Source organism: Lepus europaeus, chromosome 3 (genome assembly GCF_033115175.1).
Source record: "Lepus europaeus isolate LE1 chromosome 3, mLepTim1.pri, whole genome shotgun sequence".
Classification (NCBI taxonomy): Eukaryota; Metazoa; Chordata; class Mammalia; order Lagomorpha; family Leporidae; genus Lepus; species Lepus europaeus.
The window spans coordinates 105,243,243-105,257,663 of NC_084829.1; the positions used below are offsets into that span (position 1 = coordinate 105,243,243).

The window sequence follows — 14,421 nt, forward strand, 5'->3', positions numbered from 1 at the left end:
TCATGTGGGAACCTGGCTCAGCTGGCTCAGTCTGGCACTTGTAGGCACTTCTGGAGTGAACCAGTGAATGGAAGACATCTCTGTCTCTCTGCCTTCCAAATAAATAAAAACTTAAAGAAAATTTTAAAAAAGTGTTCATTTTTCTCAACTTTGTTTTCAGTTTTCTCTTTCTGGGACTCTTAACAGATATAAGAGTTCCTGAAAGAGTTGTCTAATTTTCTTATCTTTTGTATTTTCTATTTCCCTGCAGTTTGTTTATTTGTATCTTCCTTTTTAAAAAAACATTTATTTACTTGAAAGTGAGATTTACAGAGAGGGAGGAACAGAAGAAGATCCTCCATCCACTGATTCACTCCCCAGATGGCCACAAAGGTCAGGGCTGGGCCAGGCAAAATCCAGGAGCCGAGCTTCTTCCAGGTCTCCTACGTGGATAGCAGGGGCCTGGGCTCTTGGGGCATCACTGCTTTTCCCAGGCCATTAGCAGGAAGCTGGATCGGAAGTGGAGCAGCCAGGATATGAATCAGCACCCATATGGGATGCCAGAGCTGCAGGCAGCAGCTTTACCACAATGTCCACCCCTTTTCTTCTTATTAAAAAGGTTTTCTGGGGTGGGTGTGTGTTTGGTGCAGTGATTAACACTCCTCTTGGAATGCCTGCATCCTGAATCAGAGGGCCTGAGTTCAATTCCAGCTCTGCTTCTGACTGCAGCCTCCTGCTAAGGCACACCCTGGGGGGCAGCAGGTGATGGCTCAAGTAGCTGGGTCCCTACCACCCAATGAGAGACTCAGGTTGAGTTCTGGGCTCCCGGCTTTGGGCTGGCCCAGCCCTGGCTGCTGTGGGCATTTGGGGAGTGAACCAACACATGGAAGATCTCTATCTCTTTGTCTTTCAGATAAATAATTAAACATTTTTCTACAATCATATTTTTATATTTTATAATTCTGATTTCTTGTTCTTGGGTTATCCTTTTTCCCACTGTCCCCTGTCCTTCCATTAGAAATTTTTCTTAACAATAGTTGTACATATTTATGGGCTTCAGAGTGATTTTTCAATATAGGTGTATAATGTGTACTGATCTAAACAGGGTAATCAACATTCCCCCTTCTCTGACATTATGACTGCAGGCTTGGGCTTCTTTCTTCTGGTTGGTCATAGGGTACATACTAGGCTATTGTGAACTTAATCTCCCCGCTATGCTGGGTAACACTAGGAACTTATTCTTTCAGTCTGACCTGGGTTTCGCCCTGTTCTTACTTCACAGACTGAATGCCGTATCTTGCTGAGTATATTGATTATAGAGCTTCTGAAAACGTCTTTCTTTCCTGTGTTTCTCTAAGCTCCAGTCTTATCGTCTGTTGTTGACTTGCTCTTTCAAACGCCCAGCAGTGCTCTGGGGCCTGTGCTGCCTCAGGCTGGCGCTGTACGTGGATGCCGGCTCGGAGGCCTCCCCCACCGCAGGCTGGGCCCTGTCACGTCCCCATCTGTAGGTGTTCCCTGTCGTGTGCGCCAGCTTCCTCAGCAGTGAGCCCTCCAGTCTTCTACTTGGGGACTAGGAGGGACTTTAAGGGAGCTGCCAGCATTTGGAGAGCCCGTAAGGGTGAGATTTGGGAAAAGGGGAAGTGGCTTGTCTGAGAAGAGGTGATCACGGATGATCACGTAAGCTCTCTGCTCTAAGGATGCAGCTGCCCATACCCTCAGCGGTGCCTTGCTTCCCATGTCCAGGGCCTTAGATGAACCCAGCCAATTACAAACATGAAGCTAAATAAACTCCACGAGGCTTTGTATAAAAAAATGCAAGAACTTTTTGCACCAATGTCTGAAATAAAAGAAAACAAAAAATATTCCCTAGCATCTGCTGTCCCTATCCCAAACGTAGACAATTTCCCAATCTGAGCCCCTTTACTCCTCCCAGCTCACCACGCCTCCCCCACCCACCTTGCATAATGCCTCAGAATGAGTATTCAGGGTCCAAGTTTGTTTTAAAATAACCCAATGAGCTGACAGACGGAGCTCCTGGAATTCTGCAGCTTGTGCTAGAGTCCACAGATGGGAAACTGCCGTCAGTTACGGGGTGGTGCTATTACCATACCCCAGTGTTTGAAAGCCTTCAGCAAAAAAAATCATCGCAGTTAATTAGCATGCACCAAAGCACTTGTTTTGTGTTGCAATAGTAAGAACTCAGATAATAAGAAAACACAATAGTGCATCCTCTTAACTTTTAACTAATATTTTACTGCCTAAAAATTATAGATTATAAGGAAAGAATTTAACTTAAATATGCTCTTAGATGGCTAACTATTGCCTTACATCATTATAAAATAATAACTATGCTCTATAATACACACTAATAGTACCTAAATTGTGAGCAATTTCAATTTACCTCTCCAAGCTGCTTCATCCACAAATCTCTTCCAAGAAACTCCTGATGTAAGACTACAGGTGCTGAGTTCAGATTAAAGGCCATGGAGTCACTGCTCTTTTCTTTAATGAAGGGCTGGAGGTCAGAATTGATCTAGGAAAAAAAAAAACAGTTAAAAGAGTCAAATCAGTGCAGTGTATATGCACTAGTATGTTTTCGTCACATTCAGAAAGCTAAGTTAATGTACTGAAAAATGAAGCGTAAGGGATGCAGTTTTTAGATGCACTTTAGTAAGCAAAAGGACATTCTGGATGATTAACAATAACCTTTAAAATTCTTTAGAAGTAATTTTCTCTAACACTTTCTTTTGTGTGTGTGGCATCACACTTTGTTTTACAGGTGAGGATTTAGATAAAGATTTAATAAATGTAATTACTTTATAAATTATCTAAGATTTAATAAAATATTCCAAAAACTTCTCTAGAGATATCCTACATATGTATACACTTTCCACCTTTTAATGAGCTATTTAAGTAACACCTGAAAAATATTAAATCCCATTTTAAAATTATATATACAGGGCCGGTGCTGTGGCACAGAGGGTTAACACCCTGGCCTGAAGTGCCAGCATCCCATATGGGTGTCCATTCGAGTCCCAGCTGCTCCACTTCTGAGCCAGCTCTCTGCTATGGCCTGGGAAAGCAGAAGAAGATGGCCTAAGTCCTTGGACCCCTGCACCCGTGTGGGAGACCCGGAGGAAGCTCCTGACTCTTGGCTTTGGATCAGTCCAGCTCTGGCTGTTGTAGCCAATTGGAGAGTGAACCAGTGGATGGAAGACCTCTCTCTCTCTCTGCCTCTTCTCTCTGTATAACTCTGACTTCCAAATAAATAAATAAATCTTTAAAAAATTATACATACAAAGAGGCAACAACATAGCCACTAATTCGGGGACATTTTGTATTTCACATACCATTCAAAATATAAGTTATTAGAATTAGAGTTTTTAATTTTATTGAGCATGTTTCCAAATTCCATTAACTGTCCATAATTTGATTTACATAGGAGCTTTAATGACACTGTAACAAAAATGATAACAGACAGGAAAGGTCTTCAAAAAGGTCATGGTATGGAAGGGGAGAGGGAGCAGGAAAGGGGAGGGTTGCGGGTGGGAGGGAAGTTATGGGGGGGGAAGCCATTGTAATCCATAAGCTGTACTTTGGAAATTTATATTCATTAAATAAAATTAAAAAAAAAAACAAACAAAAAGGTCATGGAAAATGCAAATTATGAAAAACCTGCATGAATTTCAAAATTTCTTTGCACCCAATAAACTTACTTTTGAATTCCATTTTCCATGAATTTTTCGCAGTAGGCTTATATTCTTCCATTATGTGAATAGCGCTATTACGTGTTATTTAATAATCTGCAAGAGTTCTCTCAAGAACCCTTTTGGGTGGTGAGAAAATATAATCAGCACAAATATGGTTTCAGTAAGCTGTAGCTCTGTGCCAAAATTATACAGCACTTAACAATCATGCTGTTTCTATCACATGACAATCACCTTTTATAACTGATAGATTTTAAGCACACAATAAACATTTTTTTTTGAGACATAAAAGCAGCTTACTAAATGGCAAAATGTTTTTTGCGAACCCTGTTGGCTGTGTAAGTGCAGAAAGAAGCTAAAGGGCGTGCAGATACCTTGTGACTCAGGGCCATGTGCTTCCCGTACTGGAATGCCTTCTCCTGAACCTCTGCGCCATGCTTTGCTAACTCCATTGCAGCTTGGCAGCTCTTCGCTAGCAAGGCACCATGGGAGAGGAAAGTCTGCTCCTTCCAAGCTGATATTCCGATGTCTTCTGTGATACAATTTTCCTAAAATTGTAACAAAAGCCAAGGCAAAAAAGGCTTTAAGGGTAATCATCGTTTCTGTGTGTTTTCTTTTCTTTTTTTTTTTTGAAGAATCAGAGTTAAGAAATAAACCATCCAAAACACTCATGCTGTTGCAATAAGACATCACCAAAAAATGCTGAACCTCAGCTCAACTCAAAAGAAATGGGGAGTAAGGGTACTGGCGTTTTAGGGTCCTGGGGAAAAAGTGAAAGAAGTGTTACAGCAAAGCTTATTAAGTAACTTCTATTAAAATACACCCTGTAGGATACAGCAAAAACTAGAAACTTGGGCTTTCCAACTCGACCCTCATCAGGTCTTGAGTGATACTGAATGTTTTTCTGAAACATAAGAAGTCTATCACATTTAAGCCACGTGAGAGTGTCAATGGCATAACAAAGGACTGCTTTCTCTTATCAACAGTTACACAGAAAAATCAGAGAGAGTAAACCACTATAATGGAGGAGGGTTAGATCACAGAACCCATCAGTTCATTCTCCTGAGAAGCAAGGCGATACCGGAGGATATAACTGTGGTATATTAGATCTGACCTTTTACAATTATGAAAATCACTGTAGTATCTGCATGAAAGCAGGTATGGCTGCAACCTCTCGGCCAGTGCTTTCTAATAGAAATGTAATGGAACTGCGTGCACAAAATAAGACTTTCCAGTAGCCACACCAAAAAAAGTGCAAGGAACAGGTGAAATTAATCTTAATGACATATTTCATCTCTCCCAATACATCCAAATATTATCATTCCACCAAGGTGCTGTACAGTCCTTTTCACACTAAGGTTTTGAAATCTGTGCGAACTTTACACTTGCAACATCAGTCACAGGCCAAGCGCTCCACACTGGACAGCTGGGCCTGGGCAGCGGACAGAAACGATGATGCAAACACGCAGAACAACGTTCATTTCTTTGAAATCAGAACTCATCCCGAAGGAGTAATTGATTACTCCAAACATTTTCCTTCCTACACCCCTCCTGCCATGACCCTTCTACTTTTACCATTATTTGAGGACAAAATAAAAATATTAAGAAAATTTCAATGGGGTCACTGAATGGTCTCATTCAGCTTCACCTCCTTCATCATGTTGAGGGGAACATTCAGCCCACTGGGCAAGTCAAACTCTCAGCTTAATTTCACTCAACTTTGCAACCAAAAGAAAGCTCAAGGGGCTGGAGTTGTGATGCGGCAGGTTAAACTCCTGCGCACCATGCCAGCATCCCATATTGAGGCCCTGCTGATGTGCCTGGGGAAATCAGCGGAAGATGGCCCAAGTCCTTGGGCCCCTGCACCCGTGTGGGAGACCTGGAGGAAGCTCCTGGTTCCTGGCTTTGGATCGGTGCAGCTCTGGCCATTGTGGCCATCTGGGGAGTGAACCATTGGATGGAAGACCTCTCTCTCTGCCTCTCCTCTCTCTGTGTAACTTTCAAATAAGTAATAAATAAATCTTTAAAAAAATGTTTATTAAAAAAAAAAAAAAGAAATAGGGAGAGAAGGCAGGGGAGATCTCCCATCACTGATTCATTCCTCAAATACCTACAATAGCTGGAGCTGGACCAATCAGAAACCAGGAGCTGGCAACTGAATCCAGGTCTTCCACACGGGTGGCAGGGACTTAAGCTATCACCTGTGGCCTCCTAAGGTGCATATTAGCAGGAAGCTAAAATCGGGCGTGGATTTGGGACTTGAACCCAGGCACTCATATGGGATGCAGGAGTCCCAAGCAGCAAAACCGCTACATCAGACACTCACTCCTCAACTCCTATTCTTCTTCCTCTTTTTGAAAGGTTTATTTATTTATCTGAAAGTCAGGTTACAGAGAAAAGGAGACACAGAGACAGAGAGATAGACATCTTCCATCTGCTGGTTCACTACCCAAGAGGATGCAACGCCAGGGCTAAACCAGGCCACAGCCAGGAGCCAGTAGCTTCATCCATGTTTCCCACATGGATGGCACACTTGTGGGTCCCCTCTGCTGCTTTTCCCAGGCCATTTGCATGGAGCTGGACTGGAAGTAGAGCAGCTAAAAAATGAACCGGTGCCCTTATGATTTGCCAGCATTGTAGGTGGTGGCTTTATCCACTATCTGACAATGCCAGCCCTTAAACTTCTACTCTTGATGAGACAAAAGCTGTTAGTAAAAATAGGAATTGATGTGTATTTGTTTAACATGATGGATGTATGGATGTACATATTTCAGCTAAATGTCAAAAAATATTTCATAGAGAAGCATGAATCTTTTCTCACTAACATCAGGAATAAGACAGAGATGCACACACCACCACTGTTATTCAACATTGTAATGAAAGAGACAAGAGAAAGGCAGATGTCTAAGAATTAAAAGGGGGGGAGGGGCAGCACTGCGGTGTAGCAGGTAAAGCTTTCACCTGCAGTGCCAGCAGCCCATGTGGGCACTGGTTCTAGTCCCGGCTGCTCCACTCCAGATCCTGCTCTCTGCTATGGCCTGGGATAGCAGTAGAAGATGGCCCAAGTCCTTGGGCCCCTGCACCCACGTGGGAAACCCGAAGAAGCTCCTGGCTCCTGGCTTCAGATCAGCACAGCTCCGGCCATTGGGGCCATTTGGGGAGTGAACCAGCAAATGGAAGATCACCCCTCACACTGCCTCTGCCTCTCTGTGGCTCTGCCTTTTAAATAAATAAAATAAATATTTAAAAATAAATAAAACTTGGAATGGAAGAGCTTAACTATCACTGCTGGAAGACAATATAACTACATTAGGAAAAACAAGGGACTCAACTAAAAAAATCACTATAATTCAGAAGATAATTCAGTAAGGTGGCAGTGTGTAAAATTAATAATTTATAATAAATATAATAAATGTTTTAATTATAGCTTTCATGCATAAAAATTAATCAGAAAGTATTATAAACAGGATTTTTTTTCTTCCATTCTATACACAAAATGAAAGATTAAAAAGTCAGGAATAAACAGAAATATGCAAAACTGATATCAAGAAAATGTTAAGATACTACTGAAGGAACAGAAGTAATTCAAATGAATATAAAGACACATGATGTTCAGAGAGAGTAAGATCCAACCTCATAAAGTTGCTTTAATAAAACTGACAATAGAATGCAACATATAATATTTAATAAAAATCTTATCTTTTTTTAAAGATTTATTTATTTATTTGGAAGTCAGAGTTACACAGAGAGAGGAGAGGCAGAGAGAGGCTTCCATCCGATGGTTCACTCCCCAGAGCCGCAACAGCTGGAGTTGCGCCAATCTGAAGCCAGGAGCCAGGAGTTTCTTCTGGGTCTCCCACGTTGGTGCAGGGGCCCAAGGACTTGGGCCATCTTCCACTGCTTTCCCAGGCCATAGCAGAGAGCTGGATTGGAAGAGGAGCAGCCGGGACTAGAACCAGCGCCCACATGGGATGTCGGCGCTTCAGGCCAGGGCATTAACCCACTGCGCCACAGCGTTGGCCCCAAAAAATCTTATTCTTAAAAAAAACAAAAACAAAAAAAACTGACAATAACTCTGAAAGCAGGTAACTTGACTCTAAAGTTCACACAGGGAAAATAAACAAACAAGAATAGTCAAGAAAACTTGAAAAAAAAGAAGAGTAATGGGGGGGGGGGTGAAGGCGGGGATGGTTAAATATCATACTACAAAGCCTAATTAAAAACAAACAAAAAATGTATTCTGTAAACAGATAATGGGACAGAATAGAAAGTCCAGAAAGCAAACAAGCCATACACAGGAATTACTATATTTTAGGGAAAAGTTAGACTTTTCAGTATATGGTGCTATCTGCAAAAACTAAAGTTTGCATTTCACACCACTGATCAGGATAAATTTCAAATGGTTCAAAAAAGACAACCAACCAGAAAATCATAGGCAACATTAGAAGATAAACTGCATTTCCTATAATAGACAAAATGGCGAATATCCTATGTCAGGCTTAATAACATCCACTCATCTTGCAAAGATGGCTGGAATCTCTATGGGGGGTCATCAAGATTCCCTTCAGGATTCTGAGATGGGGGCTGGGGAGGGGGTGCTGGGTCCTCATCAGACAGAGGCAGTGAGGCAATGTCATGGAAGCGAAGTACTGATGGAGGGAGAGGCACGCTGCTGGATGTGAAGCTGAAAGACAGGGCCGTGAACCAAAGAATGAAGGCAGCAACCGGAAAAGGCAAGGAGCCCCCAGAAGGAATGCCACCCTGTCAGTATCTTGCTTTTTGTGGCTTCTGATGGATAAAACAAGTCCCCACCTCCCTAAAGCTGGGGAGAAACAGGCCTCTCAAATATGGGTGGGGTAAGTGGAAACTGGAGGGAATTTCACAACGCTCTATCTATCAACATTACAAATGTGTCGGCTCTGTGATCCAACAATCTCACTTCCAGGAATTAATCACAGATACACCTATACACACGGGATGAAATATGCACAAGATTAGTCTCTAATTCACCCAGCGGCCAAGGTGATCCTTTCGCAAGGCGTGCTGGAAGGATGCTGGTCTCCGGGTTGTTTCTCAAGCACTGCAGGCGGCTCCCCCTGGAGGCCTCGCATGCTGCTCCCTGGCAGACATTCTCCCCAGATGTTTGCACCGCTGGAGTCCTCACTGCTTTCCAGTCTCTGCTCGAAATTCAATCCATCTTTAACAGCCCACCTCCCTCTCCCGTTACTTCCTGTCTTTCCTTTAAACATTTTCCCCTCGATACTACTGGACCTTCATAGCTGCGGTCAATAGTTGGTTGTGTATCCCTGTCACTAGAACACGAACTCCACGAGAGCCAGGAAATCTGTTTTGTCCTCTGTTGAATCAGTAGCCTCTAAAATAGTGCACTAGGTATGCAATGAATATTTGTGGGATCTTTTATCTTCCTTCCGTTTTGTATTTCTCTTTTCTACCTTCCTCTATGCTTCCAGACTTGATATCAAAAAGGAGTAAAATAATTCTCCTTTAACATCTCTCTACTGCTCACAGAATCAAGATAAGTTCCAAATAGCAGAGAGTTCAAGGCCTTCCTTTTTATCATAGCAAGTGATACTCTTAAATCCAGATTAGTCCCTTTGAGGCTGGCATTTCAGCTGTACAGGACCGTTTTCCATTTCTTGAAGCAAAAAACAAAACAAAACAAAACAAAAAACCAACCAACCAACCAACAAAAAAACAAAACAAAAACAAAAAACAAAAAAGCCCGTACTTTCACACTCGTGTGAATCTAAGAATATTATTTCCTTCAAGGGAGTATCATTTGCTCCCATCCTCTGTCCAGTGGACCTCAACGCATCCAGTCCAAAATTACTTGAGGAGCATTCTCAAAAACACCCACAAATATTTTGTCTTTAGATTAACAATACTTTATTAATATTTCAGCATGGCATTTAATTCTCTTTCAATTGTATGACTGCTTATGAATCTGTTTCCTTGAAGACTGGAACTGGTCCTGGTCACCTTCACACGCTTTCATTAATCAGGTCATACTGAAGTTTCAACAGATGTTTGCTAAATGAACAGAATTGTGTTTATCTGTTGCATTTACTAATTTTTAAACTTTAAAAGCTAATGGGAAGATATATCCATACAATGGCATGCTATTTGGCAATAATGGGAAAGGAACTAATGGAGTGGGATTTTGCCTAGTGGTTAAGATGTCCATTTCCCACATTGCAGCATCTAGGTCCAGTTCCTTGCTCCAGCTCCTGACTCTAGCTTCCTGTTAATACAGACCCTGGGAGACAGCGCTGATGGCTCAGGGAATTCGGTTCCTGCCACTTATAAAGGAGACTTGGATTGAGTTCCTGGCTTCCAGCTTTGGCCCAGGCCCAGTCACAGCCATAGTAGGCATTCAAGAAATGAACAAGTGGATATGGGAGTTCTCTCTCTCTCTGCATCTCTGTGTCTCTGACTCTGAAACAAAAATAAATAAATAGATAAATAAATAAATAGAACTTCTGATACCAGTTATGCCATGGATAAGTCCCAAATGGAATATGTTAAGTGAAAGAAGCAAGATGTGACAGACCACATATTTTGTAAGATTATTACATGAAATGTAAATTCGTGGTTGCCCAGGGCTGGAGGTAGGAATGGTAAATGCGTGTGAGGGATTATGTGAAAATGTCCTAAAACTGATTTAAGGTGATGCTTACATTACTTGATAAAGTTATTAAAAATTATTGAACTGTATGCTTGAAATGGGTGAATTCTGTGATACATAAAATATGCCTCAATAACATTTTAAAAAAGTATGCATGATTTTTTAAAAATTTAAAAAATATCTTTTTTAAATTCATTTGAAAGGCAGAATTACCGAGAGGGAGACAAAGGCACACACATAGAGAAAGAGAGAGATATCTTCCATTTGCTGGTTCACTCTCAAAATTACTACAACAGCTAGGGCTGTGCCAGGCTGAAGCCAGGAGTTTCAAACTGCACCCATCTCTTTCATGTGGGTGGCAGGGGCCCAAATACTTGGGCTAGCTTATGCTGCTTCCCAGGTGCATTAGCAGGGAGCTGGACTGGAAGTAGAACAGCTAGGACTGGAACCAGTGCTATATGGGATGTTCGTGTTGCAGGAGGCAGCTTAACCCGATGTGCCACGGTGCTGGCCTCTGATATGTATAATTTCTATACATCTTGGTCTCAACTTTTTGTTAATTTATTCACACAACAAAGATTTACTGAGGTTCTGTTGTTGATCAGGCTCCCTGCAAAGCAATTTAGATATGAAGATTAATGAACAGCCTGTCCTCAAGAAGCTCAAAGTTCAGGGATAGAATGTTTATGTATAAAGATGTAGATATAAAATTTAGATATCTTCATATATAATAGTTCTATTTCAGAATAATAATTGCAGGATCTCTAATTATCAAAGGTTTAGTCTTTTTCTTTAAAATATTTTATTTATTTATTTGAGAAGTAGAGTTACAGAAAGGGAGAGGGAGAGACAGAGAGAAAGGTCTTCCATCTGCTGGTTCACTCCCCAGATGGCTGCAATGGCTGGAGATGCACCAATCCGAAGCCAGGAACCAGGAGCTTCTTCTGGGTCTCCCATGTAGGTGCAGGGGCCCAAGCAGCTGGGTCATCTTCTACTGCTTTCCCAGGCCATAGCAGAGAGCTGGATTGGAAGAGGAGCAGCTGAGACTAGAACCAGCGCCCATATGGGATGCAGGCACCACAGGCTGAGGATTAATCTACTGCGCCATGGTGCTGGCCCCAAAGATTTAGTTTTGTCCATTGTGTATTTCTTGGGGTTATGATCTTTTATTTACTATATTCTTTCCTTAAAAATCTCTTTAAAGACTTATTTATTTGTTTGAAAGGCAGAGTGGCCAAGAGAGAGAAGGAGAGTGATAGGAAGAGAGGAGTGGGGAGAGGGAGAGAGAGAATGAGCACTACCTGCTGGTTCCCTCCACCAGAAGTGTGCAACAGCTGGGGCTGGGCCAGGCCAAGGCCAGGAGCAGGAACCCCAACTGAGTGTTGCACTGGGAGGTGGCAGGGACCCAAGTACAGGGGCCATTATCTGCTGCCTTCTGAGGCTCACTAGCAGGAAGCTGGATCAGACACAACCAGCCAGGACTTGAATGAAGCACTCCAGAATAGCATGCAGGCATCTCAACCTGCTGCACACAATGCCTATGCTTTAAAATTTTTAAAAATTTATTTATCTGAGAGGGAGAGGAAAAGAGAGAGAGAGAGAAAGAGAGACCTCCCTGGCTGGGAGCGTGGAGGGCTGAGAGTGGGATCAGCCAGACCCATGCAATAACCTTTTGATTTTTTTCTAAGAGGAGACTCCGTGGGCAGGATGGCAGGGGTGAGGGGTCCTCGTTCCCAATGGCCCGCTCGAGCAGATCTGAGGGCTCCATGCGGTGGAAAAAAAAAAAGAGAGAGACCTCCCATTCGATAGTTCACTTCCCAAATACCTGCAATGGCCAGGCCAAAGCTAGGAGCCAGGAACTCAATCCAGGTTTCCCACATGGGTGCAGACACCAATTTATTTGAGCCTTAACTGCTACATTAAATTATTATTAAATTTCTACATTAAATTATGCAAGTAATACACAATCACTGAAAAAATTAGAAAATACAAGTGACCCAGAAACAAATCTCTTGAAATCTATCACCATAAGTAAACAATTTTGTTTCTAAGTTAATTAAAAATATTATTTCTGAATATTATTACCTATTGTGAACCTGGTTATTAGTGAAACAAAATCCCTCCATTCATTTCTGTTTGTCGTGTATATATGAGCACTAAAAGAATATGCTCTATTACAAAGGAAGTGAGTGTGGGGTCAGCGCTGTGGCGTAGCAGGTAAAGCCACCACCTGCAGTGCTGGCATCCCATTTGGGTGCCGGTTCAAGTCCCGGCTGCTCCACTTCTGATCCAGCTCTCTGCTATGGCCTGGAAAAGCAGGAGAAGATGGCCCAAATCCTTGGGCCCCTGCACCTGTGTGGGAGACCTGGATGAAGCTCCAGGCTCTGGCTTCGGATCAGCACAGCTCCAGCCATTGTGGCCAACTGGGGAATGAATCAGCGGATGGAAAGCCTCTCTCTCTCTCTCTGCCTCTCCTTCTCTCTCTAACTCTGACTTTCAAATAAATAAATAAATAAAATCTTAAAAAACAAAACAAAACAAAGGAAGTGAGTATACAACTATAAATCAAGAAACTGGCTCAGTAACCCCCTCCAAACCAGTATCTGCAGATGTTAGAGATATAGAACTTGTGTGAAATGAATGAATGCAGTTAGAGTAATTGAGATTCAGACACACAGTTTTTTCTAAAGATTTATTATACATAAAAGGAGAATATATTCAGTGAATATTTGCTTTTGATGAGATGTCCTTTTTTTCAGAAAGGTAAAGTATGTTAGCAAACTTATAAAATGACTCCAGATATTAGTTTATCTACTGAAAAATGTAGGTTGGCTATTCACCATCATATGACCATTTTGCTCAAAGCTGGTTCAAATAACACAAGAAATAACACAGAAGCTGTAGGACAGTGCTTCCCAAGATAGTGGCACTAGTGGTTCTGCCCGGATGGAACATGCTGTTCCGTCATTTTACTGACCGGCAGACATGCACTTTGATTGCTTCTCTCACGGGGGTTACAGATTTGTATATCAGAGGATTCTTGAAAAAGTTTGTGGAGGCAGGTTTTTGGCCTAGGGGTTACCATATTGGAGGGTCTATTTCGATTCCTGGCTCTGGTTTCTGATTCCAGCTTCCTGATGTTGTGGATCCTGGGAGGTAGCAGATGATGGCTCAAGTTGTTCGGTCCCTACCAGCTACATAGGAGACCTGGACTGGGTCCACAGTTCCCACCTTGGCCCTGCCTAGTTTTGGCTATTACAAGCATTTGAGGAGTGAACCAGCAGATGGCAGCTCTCTCTGTTTCTGTGCTGCTTGAATTAAAAAAAAAAAAAAAAAAAAAGTCTGAAAAAATAGAATTAAAAGGTAAGTGTATTTCAGTGCACAAAATTTTGGAATCCACCATGGGGTGTCTAGCTCAGAGGCCACCAGGGACTCCCACATCCCACATCACAGTGCCTGATGAGAGTCTAAGCTCCACTGCCCATCCAGTTTTCCTGCTAACGCACATCCTGGGAAGCAGCAGGTGATGGCTCAAGTACATGGGGCCCTGCCATCCACGTGGGACACAGACTGGATTCAGGGCTCCTAGCTTTATCCTGGTTCAGCTCCAACTGCCATGGGCATTTGGGGAGTGAACCAGCAAATGAAAGATCTCTCTCTCTTTCTCTCTCTGTTTCTATCTTTCTCTTTTCAAGCACAGTGAAAATAAATTTAGAACATTTAAAAAACTCAAAGAAAATGCAGTATTTTAATTATTTTTTGAACCAAAATAAATTTATCTTTTAATTCTATTTTCCATGAGTTTTTTGAAGTACTTTCACATCTATTCACGTGAGACCAAGATACATTTGTAACAGGGGCTGCTCAGAATGAAAGATCTAGCCCATGGCCCAGAACAAAAGAAAAACTAATAGGCCCAGGAAGATGTTAAAGTCCCAGCTAGAACCTGCCAAGTATCAGAAGAGAATTTTGGAAATTCAGAAGCAGGCTACCTGTGGAGTTAAACGTATTTTAAAGGAAATAAGCAAATGTTTCTGTTTTCATGCTTCCCACTTTCAGATTCACACTCTGAGCCACTGCCTTTATAAA

General features: G+C 42.1%; 1 protein-coding gene across 2 annotated transcripts in view; it reads right to left on the reverse strand.

Annotated features, from left to right (window-relative positions):
* Positions 1-14,421, reverse strand: part of PDSS2 (decaprenyl diphosphate synthase subunit 2) — a 290,238-nt gene that overhangs the window by 52,561 nt on the left and 223,256 nt on the right. For both annotated transcript variants that reach the window (XM_062186574.1, XM_062186573.1), the window contains 2 exons: positions 4,061-4,234; positions 2,381-2,512 (listed from right to left, as the gene is read on the reverse strand). In XM_062186574.1, coding sequence (XP_062042558.1) covers positions 2,381-2,512; positions 4,061-4,234 — 306 coding nt within the window. The remainder of the gene's footprint in view (positions 1-2,380; positions 2,513-4,060; positions 4,235-14,421) is intronic.